This window comes from Poecilia mexicana, unplaced genomic scaffold (genome assembly GCF_051168715.1).
Source record: "Poecilia mexicana isolate PSO_F unplaced genomic scaffold, ASM5116871v1 scaffold_7, whole genome shotgun sequence".
NCBI lineage: Eukaryota > Metazoa > Chordata > Actinopteri > Cyprinodontiformes > Poeciliidae > Poecilia > Poecilia mexicana.
In genome coordinates this window covers 5807336-5829011 of record NW_028263376.1, presented here as the reverse complement: position 1 = coordinate 5829011, position 21676 = coordinate 5807336, and the positions used below count along the sequence as shown (strand labels likewise).

The following is a 21676-nucleotide window of genomic DNA, read 5'->3' as shown; positions in this document are numbered from 1 at the left end:
AGTTTAGTGTCTGACTGAAGACTGTTGCTGTATAATAGTCTTGTGACTGTTATGACATGCCAACAGCTCAGCATCTGGCCAGCAGAGACCACACTTCCTGTTTGACACCATCAGTTAGCAGGTGCTGCTAATCCACCTCGTTTGATTTTTGCTGCTCCTCTTTAAATCTCTGTCTGTATGATTAGAATGAGGGCTGAGAGATGCTGGTGTTGCTCATTATGATTGATTGAAGAAATAGTTTAAACTTTCTCCTCTCTCTTCTCATTGGGATTTGGCATCATAGATCAGGTATTATTATTTGAATTTTTGAGATTATAATCAGCTGCTTCCAGACAGAAAAACAACCTTGTTTTTCTGTCTGGAAGCTATGCATAAAAAAAGTTTAAAAAAAAAAATTATATAGTTGTCCAAACGAAATTGTGCAACGAGTTTTCTACAACTGTACAATTGAATAGTGCATGGGGGCCAATTTCCACTTTGTCTTCAATTCATAATCCAGTAAAAAGTTTACTTGCTTATTTTATTATTCGGTCCATCTCATTTCATTCAGAATGGGTATATTTTAAAGTGTTATGTATGTTTGAAAAGATAATTGGATAGCAAGTATAAAACAAGCGTGAACACTTCTGTTACGCTGGTTTATGTTTAATCATCAGCCGTTTTCGTTTTCTTTCTTTGTGGAAAAATGAGAAATCAAGTAACAGTGAAATGAACACTGGAGGCAGTTGGATGGTATTTTATTTTATTTGAGATACATCATTGGTTTAGCCTGCACACAGTAACATCTCAGCACGTAAAACTGCACAGTACAGACGGTCTGCCGCTTGCAGCACGGCAAGCACATAACACGGACAGCCGTGGTCGGTGTCAGAGAGCCAGGCCAGCACAAGTCATTCATTTAGACTCAATTTAAAACTAGTTCAGGTAGAAAAAACACTCGTATGATGTTGGCCTTTATTTTTGTTTTTTTCTTCACGGTACACCTTCACTCCAACATCCGCCGGGACGGCGTGGCGCACTACTAACAGTAATTCTAAAAAGGAGAGTTTCTGCTTTAAGCTTTATTATTTTCTCAGAGAGACTCTTGGCATCAAAGGAAATGCATAATTCAAGTTATTACACAAAGTGTCAAGAGTTCAAATCCCTGCCCACCTTTTAGAAGTTTCAAGCATCTCAGACTAATTTCAGTTCCGATTATTCCTGTGAGTCGACACAGTCTTCCTTGTGCACTGTTTAGGTATGGCTTTAAATGGGTCTAAAGAGATAGGAAGGATGCAAAGTGAATGCCATCAGATTTTTGGCATGCACACAGGGCAAGGTAGTAACCATATTTAGCCACACAAGAAGTATCTGGACCTAAGCCTGGTTTATTCTTCCCACCAATTACTCTTCTCATTCTTCTTTAACAGAAATAATAATGTAGGGTTTTTGTTTCTGCAGAAATCTCAGTTTTAAGTGTGACCTTTTATTAGAACTCAGGCTAATACGATTCCACCCTTTAAAATCGTAAATGTGTGCTCACTTTTCTGTCTAATACAATAGAATAAGCTGCAGAATTGTATAATACCAGAACAAACTGACTCATAAAAGCTGAACCTTGCTGCTTAGTGATTCAATGGCATTTCATACACCCAATTCATTGTGTTTGCACACAAACAGAATGTCAAGAAATACAAAATTAAAAAAACACTTTCTTTAAAAAAAAAAAAAAAAATTGTAACAATTCAAGACTTTTAGAAAATGTAGGATTGAAAAAAGATGTTTCAAAATGGAGGACGAGTGAAAAACAAAAAATAACAAAAACAGACGGTTTGATGAAAACGCTGAATTGAAAGAATCATGCGCTGACTTTCCAAGCTTCTCTTCAGGTCGCCTAGGTGCGAAGTTAACTGTGAGGATGACAAAAAGGAGAATTATTTTTACAAAAAAAATAAAAACTTGAAAATCGATTTATACAAAATAAAGAGAATTAAATAAAAATATGTAACAAAATAAATGATTGCATAAATATTCACCCCATTTCGAGTAGCTGAGCTAATTCAACAGAGGGCGTTTGCGTAGGGGACGTCTATGCTATTGCAGCATGTTTAGCATTGAAGTGCTATTTGAATAGCTTTACTGATAGGCTAACTCCTTTTAGCACAACTCGAACACAGTCATATTTTTGCATCATCCCATCAGATCATTATTGAGCAAAACTTAACCAGCAATGGGCCAAGAGCAGTAGCCTCATCGTCTATCGTTAGCGGATGTCGCTTGTGCATCAGATTTATTGGCGTACTAGAAACAGTGAATATAAAGGTTCTGGGCGGAACTTTTGTATGTATAAAAAAAAGCAATTAACTGAGTTTAATTTTTTAAAATCTATGTATGTAACAAATTAAAAGAAATTTACATGTCAAAGTCCTGAACCTAATAATACCATAAAATAGAATAAGATCCATCAGCCTCGGTGACAATGTTGCCCTGTTTTGCAGTCTTACTATTTATTGTAGATTGATAGATGCACTGGTCCGGGGTATAACATAGGTGCTAATTTCATTTAATCATCTATGGTCCCCGACCCAGCAGGTAAAAATTTTATAAGAGAAAAAAAAAAAACAACATATAAAAAACATAATTAAAACACCATCAGATGTAAAATCCAAGAGTGTACACACACAGCCTCTGTAGAGTCAACATCCATTTTCCCAATACTTCTATATCTGATCCGTAGAGTTTTGGCCGCTAACAGGATCGGAGTTCGCACCAGGGTTATGACAGTTTTGGGTTTTTCATTATATTTAAGTTTTATTTTGTTGTGAATTTTTGCTTGTCTCAGTCAGTTAGTTTTAATTAGTTTTTAGAGTGTGTTTGCTAGGTTTCATTAGTTATCATTAGTTAAATATTGTTTAGTTTTTATTAGTTTTTTCGCGCTTTGGTTAAGTTTTAGGTGGAGCATCCAAAAAGGTCAAAGTATCATATTGCGATTGTTTATACGTCGATTGAGTAACGAATATGCAACAGAAGATATTTTCAAAAAATATGTTCAGTTATTATGGAACAAACTGACTGGTGTTTCCTCAACTTTTTTTCTTGACATTTTGCAGACCAGCGTAGCTGCCACCAGGAGGAGTAAGGAGTGCCATAATTTGCCGACGGCAGACATAAACTGTTTGTGTGAGGGGATGGGAAAAACATCAGTTTCACATCAGATCAGAACGCTAGTAAATAGATTCATAAACACAAAAACGTAGGATGAAATATGCATAATTTCAGTATGTTTTAGTTTTATGAACGCACGGTATATGGTTTTTCCCCATTAATTCCCGTTTTTATTTATTCTGTTTAACAAAAATGTTAAAATGCTTTGGCTGATTGCACCGAGATCAGAGCGACATCATGCGTCATTATCGGATGGTTATTTTCTGTAAACAACTTACGCAACAAACAGGCGGCAGCTCGCCTTCACTCCAAACTGAGCAGCTCCACGTCAAAGATGAGAGTGGCGTTGGGGGGGATGATGCCCGGGTGGCCCTTGTTTCCGTAAGCGTAGTCCGGTGAGCAGATCAGCTTGGCCCTCTGACCCACACTCATCTGGAGAGAGCAGAGAGGGCAAACAGAGAGGAGAGATAATGGGTTTACAGAGCTGCTCATAATGCAGCTGAAGGGAGATAATATCTCACAAGAGACATGGCGGGGGCGGGGGGGCATCTTGATTTGTTAATGATGTTTCACTATTACTACATCTGTTCCACTGTTATTACTCTCAGCAGCTCACGCAGAAGCAATCAACATCCCAGAGGGAAAAAAAACAAAAAAAAATATCAAGTGTTGTTCAGTTAAACAACTTACGTAACAAACAGGCGGCAGCTCGCCTTCACTCCAAACTGAGCAGCTCCACGTCAAAGATGAGCGTGGCGACATTTCATAAACTTCACGTATTTCAAGAGATAAATGTTATCAACAACCTTTCATCTGATTCCTATTGCAGTACATGTCAAAAAAAAAACATTCACCCACTTGGATATCTTATCCTTTTTTCAGTTTATTGCTTTTACAATTAAACCACAATCAACTAAATTTTTGAGAAGAAAAATCCCTTTAATGTCAAATAGAAAACTGATTTCTACAAAAATAATGACAAATACATACAAATATTCAGTATTGAATAGGTAATTCTACATTCCCCAGAAGAAAGCTATTTGAATTGTAGCTGTGTCTGCCTATTCTCATCCAACTAATGAAATATTTCTTACATTGCTTTGAAATTTTATGGTTTAGTAGAGCTCACAACAGCACACACTCTGTACAAAGCCTGTAATCAACTCCTTCTAAAATTCATTTGAAATAAAAGAAAACTGATGAATAAGGGAGAAGGATTTCATTAAAAAACAAAAAGGTCAGAGTAAATATTAAGAACAATTGCGCTTTAGTTAGACATGCAGAATTGTTTTCACTCTGTCAATATCATTTTAATATAAAAATTATTTGCTAAATAGATAAAATAAGGTTTGGTTGTGTTTTCTTTTATGAGTTTGTCTACAGATTTATCTGAAATTCCTTGGAGATATGTTTTAGAAAATTAATTTTTAGAAAGATTCTGCTATTTTGATTTTGCGAGAGAAAGAAAAAAAATACGTACTGCAGCTTTAAGATTGTTTTCTTTAAAGCTGTAGTTGTTTTCTAACGAAAAGTAGTTTTGCTCTTGTCACATGCTGTCTAATAACACCGTTATTAACACCCTTCAGCTTACCTGCCCCACTCCTTCCTCCCACCCTCGGATCACTTCCTGTTTGCCGAGCTTAAACCGGAAAGGCTTGTCCCTGTCGCGGGATGAGTCGAACTTCCGTCCATCCGTCAGGGAGCCTTTGAGAAGAGCAGAGAGGAACAGTGCTGTTAGACAGGCAGCTAGTTTGTAGAGTTTTTATAGCATGTTACATATTAAGTGTTAGCAGAACACCACTTTTATTGCAGTTTTCTGCCGAATAATAAATCTTATAAAAACCTGACCTGTAGATTCCAGTTTTTTTAAGCGAAAAGTTGCTTTACTTCATTTCATTTCATTCACTCATTAATAAATATGAACAGTTCACGTAACAACTAAAAGAAATCATGTACGAAAAGAAGCATAAACTTATATCTGGCCCGAACTCGCATAAGAAAATGTGCTATTCAGCTCAGAAGTCTATCGCAAACATATTTCAAAAATTGAACAGCAACACATCAGCTGATTCATTACCATATTGCTGTTTCAAAATAATTTTCAAATTTCTTTTAGAAGAGAGAGAGATTTATATCTTTTTATCTCACTGTCCACAGTGATCCATAAACTGACCCCTTTAATTGAAGTACATCTTTCCATTGTCGCCGTTTTGACTCAAAGTTCTTTGAAAATCTCAGTTCCCTTTAAGTTGTAGCTGCTTTCACTTTTTACAAATCTGTTTACAATTACAATTCTATTGTCTGGTAAAGAAATTATATGCGTTCCTGACTACCAGGAAAAAAAATATTGTCCAATCACCATTTTTTTCAAATTCCTCAATCTTTGTAAGGTAATTAGCATACTGAAAACATTTTTTTGGAAAAAAAGTTTTTATTTTTGAAATATCATGTGTCCACTACAGTGGACATCGGAACCCCATACATTTGAAATTGAACCTTGATGGCAACCAGTTTGTCCGAAAGAAAATATCCAAACATCAAGATAAGAATGAATTTCACATTGACAAAACTGAGCACTGTTGCCTAGCAAGAAGGCCAAGAATCCAGAACCTGGCCCAGGGTCTTTCTGCATAGAGTTTGCATGTTCTCCCTGTGTATGATGGGTTCTCTCCGGGTTGGTTGGTTGGTTGGTTGGATAAATGGATGGATGGATGGATGGGTGGGTGGATGGGTTGGTGGGAGGATAAATGAATGAGTGGATGGATGGATGGATGGATGGATGGATGGATGGATGGATGGATGGATGGATGGATGGATGGATGGATGGATGGATGGATGGATGGATGGATGGATGGATGGATGGATGGATGGATGGATGGGTTGGTGAGAGGATAAATGAATGAGTGGGTGGATGGATAAATGAATGAGTGGATGGATGGATGGATGGATGGATGGATGGATGGATGGATGGATGGATGGATGGATGGATGGATGGATGGATGGATGGATGGATGGATGGATGGATGGATGGAGGGTGGATAAATGAATGAGTGAATGATTGGATGGATGGGTTGGTGGGAGGATAAATGAATGAGTGGGTGGATGGATGGATGGATGGATGGATGGATGGATGGATGGATGGATGGATGGATGGATGGATGGATAAATGAATGAGTGGATGAATGGATGGATGGGTTGGTGGGTGGGTGGATGGATGAATGGGTTGGTGGGTGGATAAATGAATGAGTGGATGGATGGATGAATGGATGGATGGATGGATGGGTTGGTGGGTGGGTGGATGGATGGGTTGGTGGGAGGATAAATGAATGAGTGGATGGATGGATGGATGGATGGATGGATGGATGGATGGATGGATGGATGGATGGATGGATGGATGGATGGATGGATGAATGGATGGATGGATGGGTGGATGGATACAGAAAAAACAGAAAAATAATTACAAATGTCCACTACAGAGGACAATTTTTCAACTTTTAAATACTACGATAAAGTACAGTCAAAATAATTCATAGAATGTTTTAATATGCTGCTAACAGACTTATTTAGAATATGCCAAAAACATTTTAAACCAAAATTTGCACAATAAAAAGTTTTATGCACTTACTTTGTCTCTCCCCATAAAATGTGCTTGTACTGATGAACGCCATTTTTCTGAATTAGAAAAAGGTACGTACAAAAGTCCCACACCTTCACATGTGGTATCACTGAAAAGCCCTAAATGTCCTCTGTAGATACCAAAAGGAATTAATTCAGTAGAATGCAGGGGGTGGGAGATATTCAAGTTTATAAATGTCTTCTACAGAGGACAAAAATGAACTACTGGTAGTCACGAATATTGTACTTGTTTCAATAAGTTTAACAGTAAAAACTACTTAGCGGTGTCACCCAAAATGAAGGAAACTGGGGCAGATTTATCGGTGCATCCCATTGCTTCAATCTTTGCACTACTTCTGCTTCGTGACCACACTGTGGTTATCAAAAATACTATTAAAGATAAAACATTTTCCTTGATGGGTTGATGCCGTTATCTTTGCTTTTTGGCAGGAAAATAGGTGAACTTTGTGCCTTCTGTTCAGCAACTACAGCCGTCTGTGGCCAGCGTCAGGAAAACCCATGCATCAACCTCCAAGGCAGCCGCCTTCCAAAAATAATTCACAGCAAGGCTTTTAGAGCTATTAGCACCAACAAGATGTGTGTGTGTGCAAGGCGTGATGTGTCTGTGTGGGTGCAGCTTTGCTCATCTTATTGGGAGGGATGCAACCTTTAATCCAGCCAGCTGAGTGGGACTTCTCTCCGCTGCTGGACAGCCTGATGGCAGCCTAATGGAATTATCCAGAAGAGCCAAAAGGTTTGATCCGAGCATCATGAGGCTCTTTTTCCCCCATTTCATCAGCCAACAGCACAACACACTGATACCCATAGCATCACACTGACTGTTTTCCTGCAGAAGCATCCCTTCAAAGAGATCCTCACACTGCATAGGGGAAAAAAAGGCTGTTTTTTTAATAGAATATCCTGTTTCATGTCCAATATCAGGGCTGCTTTGTATTCTTTCAGGAAAATGGATAAGAAAGGAAATCCTGCAGACTGGGTGATACTCCTTGGGAAAAAAAGAAATAAGGAGAACATAAGCTATCTTCTAAACAGAAATGCCTTGTGGTGAAAGACTAAAATTAGGCCTTACTGCAAGTTACATAATGTTGAAGCAAGCAGGCTAATGTTACCGTATGTGATTCCCCTCCAATCTGCTAGTCAACATCCTGATATATGTACAGTCATACTGGAAAGCAAAAGACATTCTAACAACCAGTTTGGGCACTTGGTCAGTGACTTTTAGGGTGTTTTCATGACTGATGGTCCAGTTGATTCGGTTCGATTGAAAACCAAATTTGCAACATTTGTTATAGTTTTAGTTGCTGCTGTTCCCTTTCACGCTCTGCACTAAGTCAAATGACCCAAACCCTTTGAAAACCCGATTTCCCCCCTCGCTTGTGGTGGCACTGCACCAAGAAGCTCCCAGAACTAGCTGCAGACTGTTGCTGGGTAAAGGAGTGTCTGGGTTTCCCCACTGGACCTAATCTAAGATAAGTAGATCATAATCAGCTTTATTTGGCCAAGACTGTGCCCACAAACAAGGAACCTGAATTCAGTCCAGACCAGGTTGGATTACTGCAAATATGCCTAATTCTGATCTGGGCACTCTGCTGTCAGACTGTTGTTTTTGTAAGTGGAGCTCTGGAGCACCAGTCTGGCAAAAGTCTCTTTGTTCTACTGTTTACTTCATACAGAGAGTTTGGACTCTCGATTATAGAGAACGACAGCTTGCTTGAGGCATGGACTCTATTGACGCTTCAAACAACTGGATCCAATTTTAGCCAACAGCTAATGTTTGGCAGTGATGTATGAAATGTGTCAACTTGGTCTTGAAGAAGCTACATTATAAAGCTTACTAAAAATCGCCTGTGCTATAAACTGCGATGAGAGAAGTGCCAGGTAGAGCGAGGTATCTATCAATAAGAGGGGCCGCAACATTTTTGCGAGCAATACAATGTCTTAAATATTTATTATACTCCAACTTTAGTTGCTCAATTCATTCTGAGAAATCAAACTCAATATTAGAAATCCCAGACAGAGCACTGGAGGGAAATGAGAATCAAGGAGGATTGCATAGTAAGGCAATGGCCAGGCTACTGTAGCAAAAATTTGTGTTGAAACAATAAAAAAGGCTAGCTCTATCTTACAGAGTTGATCCCTCAGCTGTGGTAGAGAATGCTGTAACCTAATTGATGGAGAATATTGTTTTTCCATCAGTGAAGTCCATGTCTCAAAGAATACAAGCTGCCACAGAGGCGAGGCAAAAAACTGGGAATTTAAGAGAAAGAAAATCCCATGTTTTACAGAAAGAAAGGATGCGACTATATTTACAACAAAGACATGTACCTTTAACTTTTGGCATGTCCTGCAAAACCAGGACGTTCATATTAGTTTTTTTGTTTGGTTTTTGATTAAAATCTCCCTTAAAATCAGAAATAAGAAAAAAAAGGCACCAGCAGGGGGTGCTGTTCAGTTATACACTGAAGGGTGGCGCTCCATAACACCTCAAATTCAAATCAAGGATAAAAAATAAGAACCAACAACAAGTGGACACGGACTGGACTTTTTTAGAAGCTACCGAAAACATAAATATGCTTTGTAATTATTATTACATTGTTGGATGCTGAACATCTGGTCTGTTTTTTTTTTTTTTTTTTTTTTTTTCAAACAAAATTTAAGCACAGAAAAAAATAAACATGCATCTGTATTCCCACTTCTTACTGTTTAGAACTATTTAAAGTAGTGCAGGGAATCAGATACGGCTGTATTTAATTATTCATCATTAACTAGGTATGTATTGCCTTGGGCTGCTACTAAAAGTGAATCCTCAGTAACTGCAGAGGTGGGGAGAGCACCTAAAAATTGTACTCGGGCAAGAAAGGGACTATTTCAGTGTATTTTTACTCAAGTAAAAAGTAAAAAGTAGCTGTCCTAGTAATTGCTCAAATAAGAGTAAATGTATTCCTTGAAAAGGTACTGAAGTACAGAGTAACTGATTAATATTTAATTATAACATCTGATTAAGTATTTAAAAATGATGTCTGAGTTCCAGGCTAATAGCTGGAACATCTTTCTAAATGATACATGTTGACAGTCCATGTGCTAAAGCTACAAAGAAATGGTTTGAAGACAACAAGGTGGATGTTCTGGAGTGACCCAGCCAAAGCCCAGACATCAATCCATCAGAGAAATTGTAGCTGGATCTGGAAAGGGATGTTCACAGACCTTGAAGAGTTTTGCAAGGAACCGTGGAGTAGAATTGCAGTCTCTCTCTCTCTTTTTTCCCCAACGCGTCCTGTTCCAAAGTGTGGCACTCAGACAGCAATTCCCAACAGATTTACTTTCACAAGCAGAGAATTACATCTTCAGCTATGATGCTCCACTTGAGCCTCTTCCTGAGCTTGTTGAGTTATTGCCAAACAGGACAATTGCTTTCTTCCGTGTGCCACACCCTACAAGTCGGACAGTCTTGTCCAGACATCAATCCATCAGAGAAATTGTAGACAGTCTTGTCTGACTTGTAGTCTGCAGCCACGCCTGTTCACGACAGCTTCTTCTGCAATAATTGCTTGGAGAGAGAAACACCCCAGAGGTCTGCCTCTACACCTGCAGTAGGAGAGGACAATAAAAAACCAGAAAACCAAAAAAACCATAGCAACCAATGATATATGCTTATAAAAAAAAAACTACAACATCACTGAAAAGCCCACCGTTCTAGTTAATACAAGATATATTTAGTGGCAACCGTAGCCCAAAAATAAATGTATCTGAAAACACCTGAATGAAAACGTGTGTGTGTGTGTGTGTGCATGTGTGCGTGCGTGCGTGTGTGCGTGCTTGGGTGCGTGCAAGTTTGTGTATATAAGGTTTCTCCATAAGAATGTTCAATAGCGTGTGTGGGGAACAACAGACCCACCCGAGCCAGGCATGAGGGAAATTGGAGCCCAGACATCCAAAGCACAGAGCCCTGAGAGCCCCACCACAGGGACGACTGCACCTCCCTTCCGGAAAGGAGCACTGAGTCCCAGAGGAACCCCCGGTAGCCACAATGCAGATGCCTAAGTGGCCTGCCCACAGTTTCCACCAACAATTGTGTCTTGTGCACCAAGACACAAGCTCCCAAGAGCTAGGGTGCCCAGGTTGCACCAAGCAGTCACTAGAAGTGAAATCTACCCAAACACCCAACCCCAGACAGCAAAAACCACCAATGCACTGGCAGGCAGAGGCACCAGTCACCAGAAGGAAGTGTGACAGGGCAGAAGAAGGCACAAAGATGATTCAGGAGAGGGAACATCCCAAGACCAAACCTGGCAGATAAACAGGCAGACACAGAGACAATCACACATTTCCATCCTCACACAGACATTCACACCTATTCATCCAATGTAAAAACACACAGAAATGGATGCCATACACCCACTCACACTCCCTATACACACTCTATACTCCCAGGTCCAGGTAATGATACCCCTGAGGGGTAACTAGCTCCCAAACTCAGGAGGTGCTCTGCTTCAGTCTGGGGTGGAGACAAGCAGACTGCCCAAGCTCCTGCAGTAGTGCAGTGGTCCATCAGTCCAGACTAGAGCTAGGTACCATCCAAACGACCCCGGTTCAGACACCGACCCCATCCAGAGACCGTGGCAAAAAAGGTTCACAGTCCAAATGTGCAAGTCAACCAGACCAGCTCCAACAGAGGTCCAACTCTATGTGGCCCCAACCTCCAGAGTCCTCTAACATGAATTCCCCCACCAGGCCACACCCAACCTTGGAGGAGCAGTTTGCTGAGTCTTCTCCTTTTGCAAAAGTTTGGTCAGAAAACTGATATATGTTGTCTGTGGTTCTTTTATGGAGGTTCAAAAATACCTATCATACCAATATATTGGTATGTTTATCTATAACATACCAATATAGATATGATGGACCTCCCACTCTCAGGGCGAGTGTAAGAGAACTCCACCTCAAAAGGCCAATGAGAGCATAAGCACACGATGCGAACCCCTGCACACAGCCGGGTTCGCATCGGCTGTGTGCATCGCACCGGGTTTGAGGTGTATGGAGTTCACTCCAAACACCTCAAAAATTTGATGTGCAGTTGAATTCTGATGCGGATCAACAAAGCAAACTTGTTTGCCTACAAACCTAGGTTTTGTTTCTGTTGAAGTGAATTCTGGTACGGTTGGAATGCATATGTGAATGCAAGCAGGCCGGAGACCACTCCAAACATAGGAAGCGGACTTTAGCGCAAGGCATCCTGAGTAAATACAACCAAAACAAATGTGCATGTCTTGCGACTGTGGGAGAAATGGCTTGTGGTCTTTTATCAAAGACGAAACAGAAAATCCTACAACCGCTAAAATCAGACATCACTCCTTTTTTGTTTGAATTTCAATGAGAATGAAGTTGCACTCAGTTTCTTCTTTCAATGTTTTCTTGTCATTTTCTTTAGTGGATCTTGGTGCAGCGCCACCACAGGCGAGGGGAAGAAAGGGATCTTTGAAATAGTGCAATGTGAAAGCTGCACCAGCAGAAAATGTAACAAATCAAACCACGATATTTTTAAAGTTGTATAACTAAAGCAAAAGACAAGAAGCACAAAACTATTTACATTTAAAATAGTAATAATAATAATAATAATAATAATAATAATTTTCACACTAGTCAGTACATTTTGAAATTCATGCATTTCCTTTTTGTAAACCATAAAAACAATCCCTTTTATGCTACAAATGACGTGTGAAGAGCTTCATATCCATGAGGAGGATGTTCGGCTCCAGAGGGAAGGACTGGCTGAGGCGAATCTGATGAGGTGCGGAGGGAAACTGCGTTCATGTGCGTGTCTGCTGAAAAATATTAAATGAACAACAATACAAGCGAGGCTGCCATTATTCCAGCCTCCCAGACGATTCTAATCCGCTCAGCTCAACTGCCACTGACCCCCGCCCCTCGACCCCGAAGAAACTCCAACAAAAGACAGAACCAGGCTGGAAATCAGACAGGATTTAAAGCCCGGCTGTCTGCCCCCTGCTCCCTGTCTGTCTGTCTGTCTGGGGAAACCCTGAGGCGGGATTCATCATACTCGCTGTTTATGAGTATTATTGTATCCAGAGCAGACAGATGATGATCTCTAGCCACGTTTTTTTTTTGTTTTTTTTTATTACTGAAGCGCAATGTGGAATCCAGAGCACCGATCATGACGCGTTATGGGGGACTTTTCCTGCCAAATCTCGTAGGAAAACCAGTCCCAGGGACGTGTGTGGCTGGAAGTCAAGCCTCAGCTGCTGCAGGTGTGGGCAGGAACATGTCAATTGTGCCTCACAGTGACCGCGTCTGTGGGTCCCGATCATTTCTGGCGCGGTGCTTCCAGGATAGAACTATTCTGAGCCAGGGTCTTATTTGGGGTGCAGAGACAGTTGCCCGCAGCAGTCACCCAGCTCGTCTCAGAGCAATCTCCAGAGAAGGGAGCAGAAAAGGAACAAGTTTCATCTCCTTCCCAAACTCACCCACATAATGCACCACACACGTCTGGCCTTTTTTGGGGAACGTCCTTCCTGTGGAGGAAGCAGAGAGGCGCTTAGTTGGAACCGTGCAGAGCAGGAGGTGATTTCTGAGTCCTGGAGCGGAATTAGACAGGAGAGCGGACAGACGGGCTCTCTTACATTCCCTCTCCACCCCTCCTGTGCAGCGGCTCTTACCGTCTCCCGGCGTGAGTGTCTCGATCTCGACTCCCATGTCAGCGTTGTGCGTCTTCCTGCTGCCCAAGGACCCGGTGCGCTCTTAGTGCAGTGGTTCCTTCAGCCTGTTTGGTCGCTCCTCTCTCTCTCTCTCTCTGTCTCTCTCCATCTCTCTTTCGCTGCAATCAATGTAAGGAGAGCTATAAAGCATCGCTTCCGCTTCGGACTTCAAAATAGTTGAAGTCTGGAGAAGTTTGGCACTTAATTTCACAATTTTAATGAAAAAACACACAAAAAGAAATTAATATGAAGGAAATATTCTTCCGCTATTGTGTCATTCCTTTATATCCTTGCTTTCATCCTTTTCCTACCTCATTTCAAAGGCGCCCCCCAAAGGCAACAGTGCCAATGGCAACCCCAAAGAATCATGTCATCTTCTTTAATCAAAATTGCAAACAAAAAAAACAAAAAAAAAAAAAAAAAAATATATATATATATATATATATATATATATATATATACACACACACACACACACACACACACACCTACACCTGGTGTGGTAGATCTGAGCCTCTATTGCTCTAAACACCAGAGCAATAGAGGCTCAGATCTACCACACCAGACAAGACCCAAGGTGTAGGTTGTGCAAGGAGGCCTCTGAGACAGTCCAGCACATAACAGCAGGGTGCAAGATGCTGGCAGGGAAAGCGTACATGGAACGACATAACCAAGTGGCGGGCATAGTGTACAGGAACATCTGTGCCGAATATGGACTGGAAGCCCCGAGGTCAAAGTGGGGAACACCCCCAAAGGTGGTGGAGAATGACCGAGCTAAGATCCTGTGGGACTTCCAGATCCAGACAGACAAGATGGTAATGGCGAACCAACCGGACATTGTGGTAGTGGATAAAGAACAGAGGAAAGCCGTTGTGGTGGATGTAGCAATACCAAGTGACCACAACATCAGAAAAAAGGAGCATGAGAAACTGGAGAAATACCAGGGCCTCAGAGAGGAACTGGAGAAGGCCTGGAAGGTGAAGACCACAGTGGTGCCTGTGGTCATCGGGGCCCTCGGGGCAGTCACCCCCAAACTGGAGCAGTGGCTCAAACAGATCCCAGGAACAACATCAGACATCTCAGTCCAGAAATGTGCAGTTCTAGGCACAGCCAAGATACTGCGCAGAACCCTCAAGCTCCCAGGCCTCTGGTAGAGGACCCGAGCTCAGAGGATGAAAGAGAGAGAGAGACCACCCGCGGAGGGTGAGAAGGGAATTTTTTTTTTTTATATATATATATATTTCTTTTTCTCTTTCTGCATGTGTAGAAGCAGACTTCTGCTTTTATCTTGTATTCCTTTTAATCCTTCTTTGTCTCCTCTGCTCTCATGTCTTTTCCCTTTAAAGTTCTTGTCCCACCTCTCTCCCTTTCTTTTCCATTTCCATGTGCATTACACATTAAATAAACCCTAAGCAACTTCTAATAAAGATTTTTAAATGTCACGTGGAGCATTATAGAGAAAGCTGCAATGCTCCACATGTGAAAGTGAATTTGATGGACTTCACCTTGGCACTCAGACAACAATTCTGTGTCACATCACCAGACAGAACATGTTAATAAAAATATATATAAAAATAATGATGCGATCTCTAAGAAGAAATTTAATACACATTTTGTATGTAAACAGCATTGCTCTGCAGACAGATTGAGATCAATTTCCATACACAAAAAAGAACAAAAGAAATCATGTTCAGACAGTTTCTCTTTCCTTGTCTAATTTAAAGTGTTCCCTTGGTGTTGTTTATGTATTTAGACACCACTCTGGATAAGAAATATAATTTTGATGGACCAGCTTCCTGTTGTCTTTTGTTTTAAACGAGAGAAAATGAATTCAGATTGAACTCCAGTGAAAGTGATTTAATCAGATTTTATTGATTTTGTCTTGTCTTTTAGCATCACTAGCTAGTCTGGTCATCTCAGTCTGAAAACCTAAACAGATTGGGAGCCTCACTTCTGCATATAATTGGAATATATCTTATCAGTGCAACTATAGATCCATGAAATAAAACAGAATAATACTGAAAAAAATATTTATTTCAGTAACTTAAATCACCAAATAAATTAAAAAATATTCTAATTTATTCTGAATGTGACAAAACAAGATAATTGGCAGAGTAAAGATTACAAATAATGTCTAAATGTAAACCTCGTTATAAAGAATTGGATAGCTTTCCTGCTTTTATTTTGAAGGACAATTGAGTGCACCATTTTCCTGTGTTTCTGACTAACCTGACACCTGATGGGCAGCGTAGCAAAGTGAGCAAGGTGGGAGTTTTTCTATTAGTTTCTGTTCTTCTGTGGGCAGAAGTACGTTTTGCTACATTAAGTCATAATTATTCACAAAGAAAATTCAGAGATAAACAACCATTTTTCTTATAGATCTGATTACTTCAATCCTTTCATCAGACACATGGGGTGTAGAATTAATGCACAGTAAAGAAAGAAGAACTTAGATGTTTCTAATTATACATAAATAAATAAATAAATAAATAAATAAATAAATAAATAAGGAGATATAAACGCTAATATATAACCATACCTGTCTTCTAATCCTCTAACTTTTACATGAGAAAAAACAAACATCAGGGATGTTTCTTGTTACCATGGAGAAAGTGTCAGACATGTGGACTGTGGGTGTGCAGGACGTCATGGATGAATGCTGATTTGAAAAAAAAAAAAAAATCAGCTTTAATCAGAATGCTTTTTAAAATCTTGTTTGACATAATTACAAAATATAAAATTAAGATCAGACTGTTAAGTCTGGCTTTTTTCATCATGCACCACCTGTCTTTGTCCGGGGAGGAAGCAGCTATTTTCACATAACTTTACATATCTTTAATTAAACGAAAACTCAACATTTAAAAAAAATGTAATATGATTTAAGACAATCTCTTCCTAACCCAACATGCATGATAAAGTCTGGAGACAAGGTGAAGGTTTAACAATTATTGGAGAGAGTTTTAAATGTGGACAGTTTCTACGTAGCATTTCAGATAAAAAAAACAAAAAACGAATCAATAATTATTGATATCAACAATTATTGATACCAACTGACATTGGTATCAGTTCAGCGTTTCTGTCAGCTTGTGAGTCTGATTGTCTGTTGTCAGACTCACAAGCTGACAACAGACAGTCTGAATAATGGTCAACAGTTTAGAAACATTATTGCATCTGAGACAAACGATTTCTTGTTAAAATCGCCTTCAAGAGGGAAGCTTAAATTCCCCAAATGGGCCATGGAATAAGTCACTCACAATTTGTTGGGTCATTTGTTTTTTCTTACCTTTTAGTATAAATCTCCCAGCATCCTTTGCTCTGTGCCAATGATCTTCTTGCCCATACCAATGATGATTCTGGACAGAGGCGGAGCAACAACGGAAAATTTAAGCATCTCCTTCTGCAAATGAAGATCAAAGTTAATGAAGAAGAGCAGAGCTGCAGTGGAGACTGACTTCTCTGTGTCTGAGTTTGTTTGTTTTTTTTCCCTTTCTTCATCACCTGAGTCAACCATCGGTGAGTACAGCTGATGATATTGATTGTGCTCCTTACCACCAGCGTCAACATCCAACTAAAAGATTTCAATGAGCAGCAAACTGGGGAAAATCATCTCATTACTTTCGGAAACACAAATCATCTGCAATCATTTGTCTTGTGTATGTTGTTTCTAAATGAAAATGTTGCAAAGTGTATTTTCTTGTTTACTTCCATTAAGAAAAATGGAACATGAGGTGGGGTTCAAAAGTCGGTTTTGTTGAACTCCAGTCAACAAGTACTCTCCACCCAGTTTAAAGTTCAAAGAGAGACTCTTGCAGGCAGTATAATCCCAGTTAATGCCTCTGAGGAGATTAAATGTTATCTTTATAATGTGTCAAAACAAAGTCCACAGGAAGATTCTCCAGCTTGGTCTGTGTTTCGTCCAATTTTTGGGTTTCTGCCGTGACGGTCTAGTCAAAGTTAGTCCAGGAGAAGTCGAAGCATATCCAGCATCTGGATTAAAGCTGTAAACTCTGAAGTGTGTTCTCTGGATGAGAAAACATCTACAGGATCATCTCTGTCATTGTCTCAGTCATTTCTCTGGACCACTTTGAACTAAGATGTTGCAGTTGGACCTCTGGTGGTTTCTGGAGCACCGCTTGGTGAATATTATCCTCCAAAAACAGTGACAACACGGCCCAGACCAGGAAGCATAATTGCAGTTTAGCACCTCTTTCTGCAGTTACTCACCCATCACCCCATTAGGACAGTGCTAAAGTCAAATGGGTTAAAGATTAACCTGAAAGGAGCAAGTTATCAAACTGTCATAAAGATAAACATGTCTAACGAAATGGAAACAAGTTAAACGTGGTTTATTGAGCATCAGATCTCTCTCTTCGAGGGCTTTTCTAATTTATGACTTGATTTGTGAGTTGCTTTGTTCTCACAGAAACCTGGCTGCAGCACAAAGATTATGTTAGTATGACTGAGCCAACCCCTTCTAATTGTTCATATTTTCATATTCCTCAAAGTACAACATGAGGAGGGGGAGTAGCAACTATTTTTCATTCAGATTTACTAATTAATCCTGCACCTACTAATAGCTGCAGTTCTTCTGAACATCTAGCCTTTAGTTTTCCTCATCCTAGTCGCGGAGCAATAAAATAACTTCTGTTAGTTGTTTTGTATCATCCACCTGGACCTTACTCTCAATTTTCAGATCTTATCTCAGTCTTTTTATCTGAATCAGTGTTAAATACTGATAAGCTCAATATAGTGGGGGACTTTAACATTCATGTTGACACTGAGGACGATAGCCTAAATGCCACCTTTAATGCTATCTTAGACTCAATTGGCTTTACTAAGAAAATTCACAGTCCTACCTCCTCTGGTCACCACCTTAGACCTTGTGCTGACACATGGCAGAGTGTGAAGAAATAACAGCAACTCCCCGTCCCCCTGTGCTGTCTGAACATTTCTGATAACCTCTAATGAAATCTCATTATAGACAATCTTTATCAGATAGATAATGCTGTAAAAATTTTAAAAGAATTGTTTCATGCCATATTACTTCAGAATCTCAGAGAAACACATCAGAAGGCAGCAATTTAATTTGCTTCATAATGTTACAGTTGGAATGTATGTATTCCATTTGATCGAACTGAAATACATTTTTGCATTGAGAAGATGTTTTTTGTAAACTGCTGCTATAGAATTGAACTAAATTGAAACTGAACTGGTGTTTCAGAGAGGCTCAGATCATTTATGTCTTTGTCTGATTTGGTTGGACGTGTTGAAACCGTTAGAGTTTGCCTTGTGAGGCAGAGAATCTGAAAACAAGAATCAATGTTTAGGATACATATCGTTTCTCATTGAAAGTGTTTCAGAAAGCTGAGACATCAGGTCCTGAAGTAACAGCTTCCGTTGCTCCTGACGCCGTCTGGTCTCAGGGTGATCAGGGTGATTCTCCTTTGGTCCCGCCGACTGAACTCCCTACATGGAACCTGATTAGAACGTCATTGCAGACCTTCACAGTATCTTGATAAATCATTGATCTGTGTCTCCTGTCCTCAGAGTTCAGACATGTCTTCTGGCACCTACCTGTGGTCTGAAGATCAGTTCCTGTGCTCCATCTGTTTGGACGTGTTTGTGAATCCGGTCACCACACCATGCGGCCACAACTTCTGCAGAACCTGCATCACTAAAACCTGGAATGGAAGCAGTCTCTACAAGTGTCCTCTGTGCAATGAGCATTTCACGTCCAAGCCTGAGCTGAGGACCAACACTTTGTTCTCTGAGGTGGTTGATCAGTTCAGACGTGAAGCTCACCAACAAGCTGTTCAACCAGGAGAGGTTCCCTGTGACATCTGCACGGGACCCAAACTGAAGGCCCTGAAGTCCTGCCAGGTGTGTCTCCTCTCCTTCTGTCACACACACCTGCAGCCTCACCTGACCGCTCCACGGCTGAAGAGCCATCAGCTGATGGAGCCTGTGAAGAACCTGGAGGACAGGATGTGCATGAAACACGACAGACCTCTGGAGCTGTTCTGTAGGACCGACCAGATGTGTGTCTGCTCGCTCTGTCCCGTCATGGGTCACAATAATCATGAGCTGGTCCCTCTGAGAGAAGAATCTGAAGGAACAAAGGTGGAGCTGAGGAAGACGGAGATCAAAGTTCAGCAGATGATCCAGAACAGGCTACTGAAGGTCGAGGAGATCAGAGAGTCGGTGAAGATCAGCAAAGTTGCTGCGGACAGGGAGAAAGCGGGAGGCGTTCGGGTCTTCACGGCACTGAAGGAGTCTGCTGAGCGAGGCCTGAAGGAGCTCATCAAGGAGATCGAGGACAAACAGAAAGCTTCAGAGAAACAGGCTGAAGACTTCATCAGAGATCTGGAACGGGAGATCTTTGTGCTGATGAAGAGGAGCTCCGAGGTGAAGCAGCTCTCCCAGGCTGAAGACCACCTCCACGTCGTCCAAAGCTTCTCCTCCCTGAAAGCCCCTCCACCCACCAAGACCTGGATGGATGTCAGAGTTTGTCCACTGCCAATTGACAAGATCATGGCGAGGGCTGTGGCTCAGCTGGAGAAGGAGATGAAGAAGATAATAAAGGAGGCGGAGATGAAGAGGGTCCGGCAGTTTGCGGTGGATGTGACTCTGGATCCTGACACAGCTCATCCTAAGCTCGTCCTGTCCGATGACAGAAAACGAGTGGAAGTGGGTGATGTTTGGAGGAGCCTTCCAGACAACCCAGAGAGATTTTCCAAGTGTGTTTCTGTGTTTGGCCGGCAGAGTTTCTCTTCAGGCAGATTTTACTCTGAGGTTCAGGTTAAAGGGAAGACTAAATGGAGTTTAGGAGTGGCTAGAGAGTCCATCAACAGGAAGAGAATAACTCCACTGAGTCCTCAGAACGGCTTCTGGACCATTATGTTGAGGAATGTAGATGAGTACACAGCTTGTGCTGACTCCCCGGTCCGTCTCCATCTCCAGCCTGGTCCTGAGAAGGTGGGGGTGTTTGTGGATTATGAGGGGGGTCTGGTCTCTTTCTATGACGCATGTGCTGGAGATCTGATCTACTCTTTTACAGGCTGTAGCTTCGCTCAGAAACTCTACCTGTTCTTTGACCCCTGTAACAAAGATGGAGGTAGAAACTCTGCTCCCATGATCATCTGTCCCGTAAAACAGGCTGGTCGTTGATTTGATGAAGCGCCATCCAGAACTTCTTTTATATATTTGTTATTTAGAGCTGATGATAAATATTTAGAGCATTTAAGATCAGAGGGCTGTTTCAAAAAAAGCAGGATTCAGAAATCCAGGATATGAGATAAAGTCAGGCTTGACATAATCATAATGGGATCAGTTCTATTTCACAAAACCCAAACCAGGCTCAGGAGGTGCGACTATGTTGAGCCAGGCTGAAGTAATTCAGGTGAATGTGCCTCTACAGATTTCGTTCAACAGACCATGAGAGAGACCTTTTGACCTTATGGAGAAGATAAGTTCCCATTGCAACCAATGCACTGCTGCTTTTGTGAAACCGAATCAAAGCTTCATTCAGTCAGGGTATCCAGAAGCCTGGCTCATTCTGCTATCCTGGTTTTGTGAAGCAGGCCTCCAGTCCGTGGTTCCACTGAAAAATGTTCTCCAAAACTAGAAACACAAGTAAACTCATTTAAAGCCAGCAGTGAAATAAGACTGAAAAACACACAAATAATCTTAGATAATGATAACAGATATGCAGTGATACGCTAACGAGACCCAGCTGTTTATAATTCTGTGCCTTTTAGAAGCAGGTTTGGGTCCTGAGTTCTGGACCAGAATCAGAACCAGTACCAGTCACATGTTCCTTCTGCATCACTTTCATGTTCTCTTTCTCTGAGCTGAACTGTTGGTTGGATCATTGAGTACAAGTAAAATATACAGAGACTAATTTTTTTTGTGTGTGTTATCTTTACACAAATATATTTGTGTTTCAATATATTTCTTTACTTTGATTGTAACTGGTGTTGTTAAAGTTTGTTTTTATTTGATCAGATCAGATTAATTCTATACTGTACTCTAGAGAAACTAATAATCGTATCAAGGGAGAGACCTGGTTGGTTGGCTGGTAACTAATAAAATGACAGAACAGAACTATCTGGTCTATGTCTTATTTTGATATGTAAAGTTGCATCATGAGCTAGAAAACTGACCTGTTGGATGTAAAAAAAATAAAA

The 21676-nt window shown here is 40.7% G+C and overlaps 2 protein-coding genes across 2 annotated transcripts; one reads left to right on the top strand and one right to left on the bottom strand.

Moving 5' to 3' along the window:
• Positions 1-725: 725 nt before the first annotated feature.
• fkbp1ab (FKBP prolyl isomerase 1Ab) lies at positions 726-13908 on the bottom strand. The gene is made up of 5 exons (XM_014990456.2): positions 13452-13908; positions 13260-13307; positions 4736-4848; positions 3423-3576; positions 726-1889 (listed from the first exon to the last, which is right to left on the bottom strand). The coding sequence occupies exons 1-4, from the start codon at positions 13486-13488 to the stop codon at positions 3448-3450; spliced, it is 327 nt and encodes a 108-aa protein (XP_014845942.1). The 5' UTR covers positions 13489-13908; the 3' UTR covers positions 726-1889; positions 3423-3447.
• Positions 13909-19046: 5138 nt separating this feature from the next.
• LOC106919828 (E3 ubiquitin-protein ligase TRIM21-like) lies at positions 19047-21252 on the top strand. The gene has a single exon (XM_014990455.2). The coding sequence runs from the start codon at positions 19047-19049 to the stop codon at positions 20655-20657; it is 1611 nt and encodes a 536-aa protein (XP_014845941.2). The 3' UTR covers positions 20658-21252.
• Positions 21253-21676: the final 424 nt, after the last annotated feature.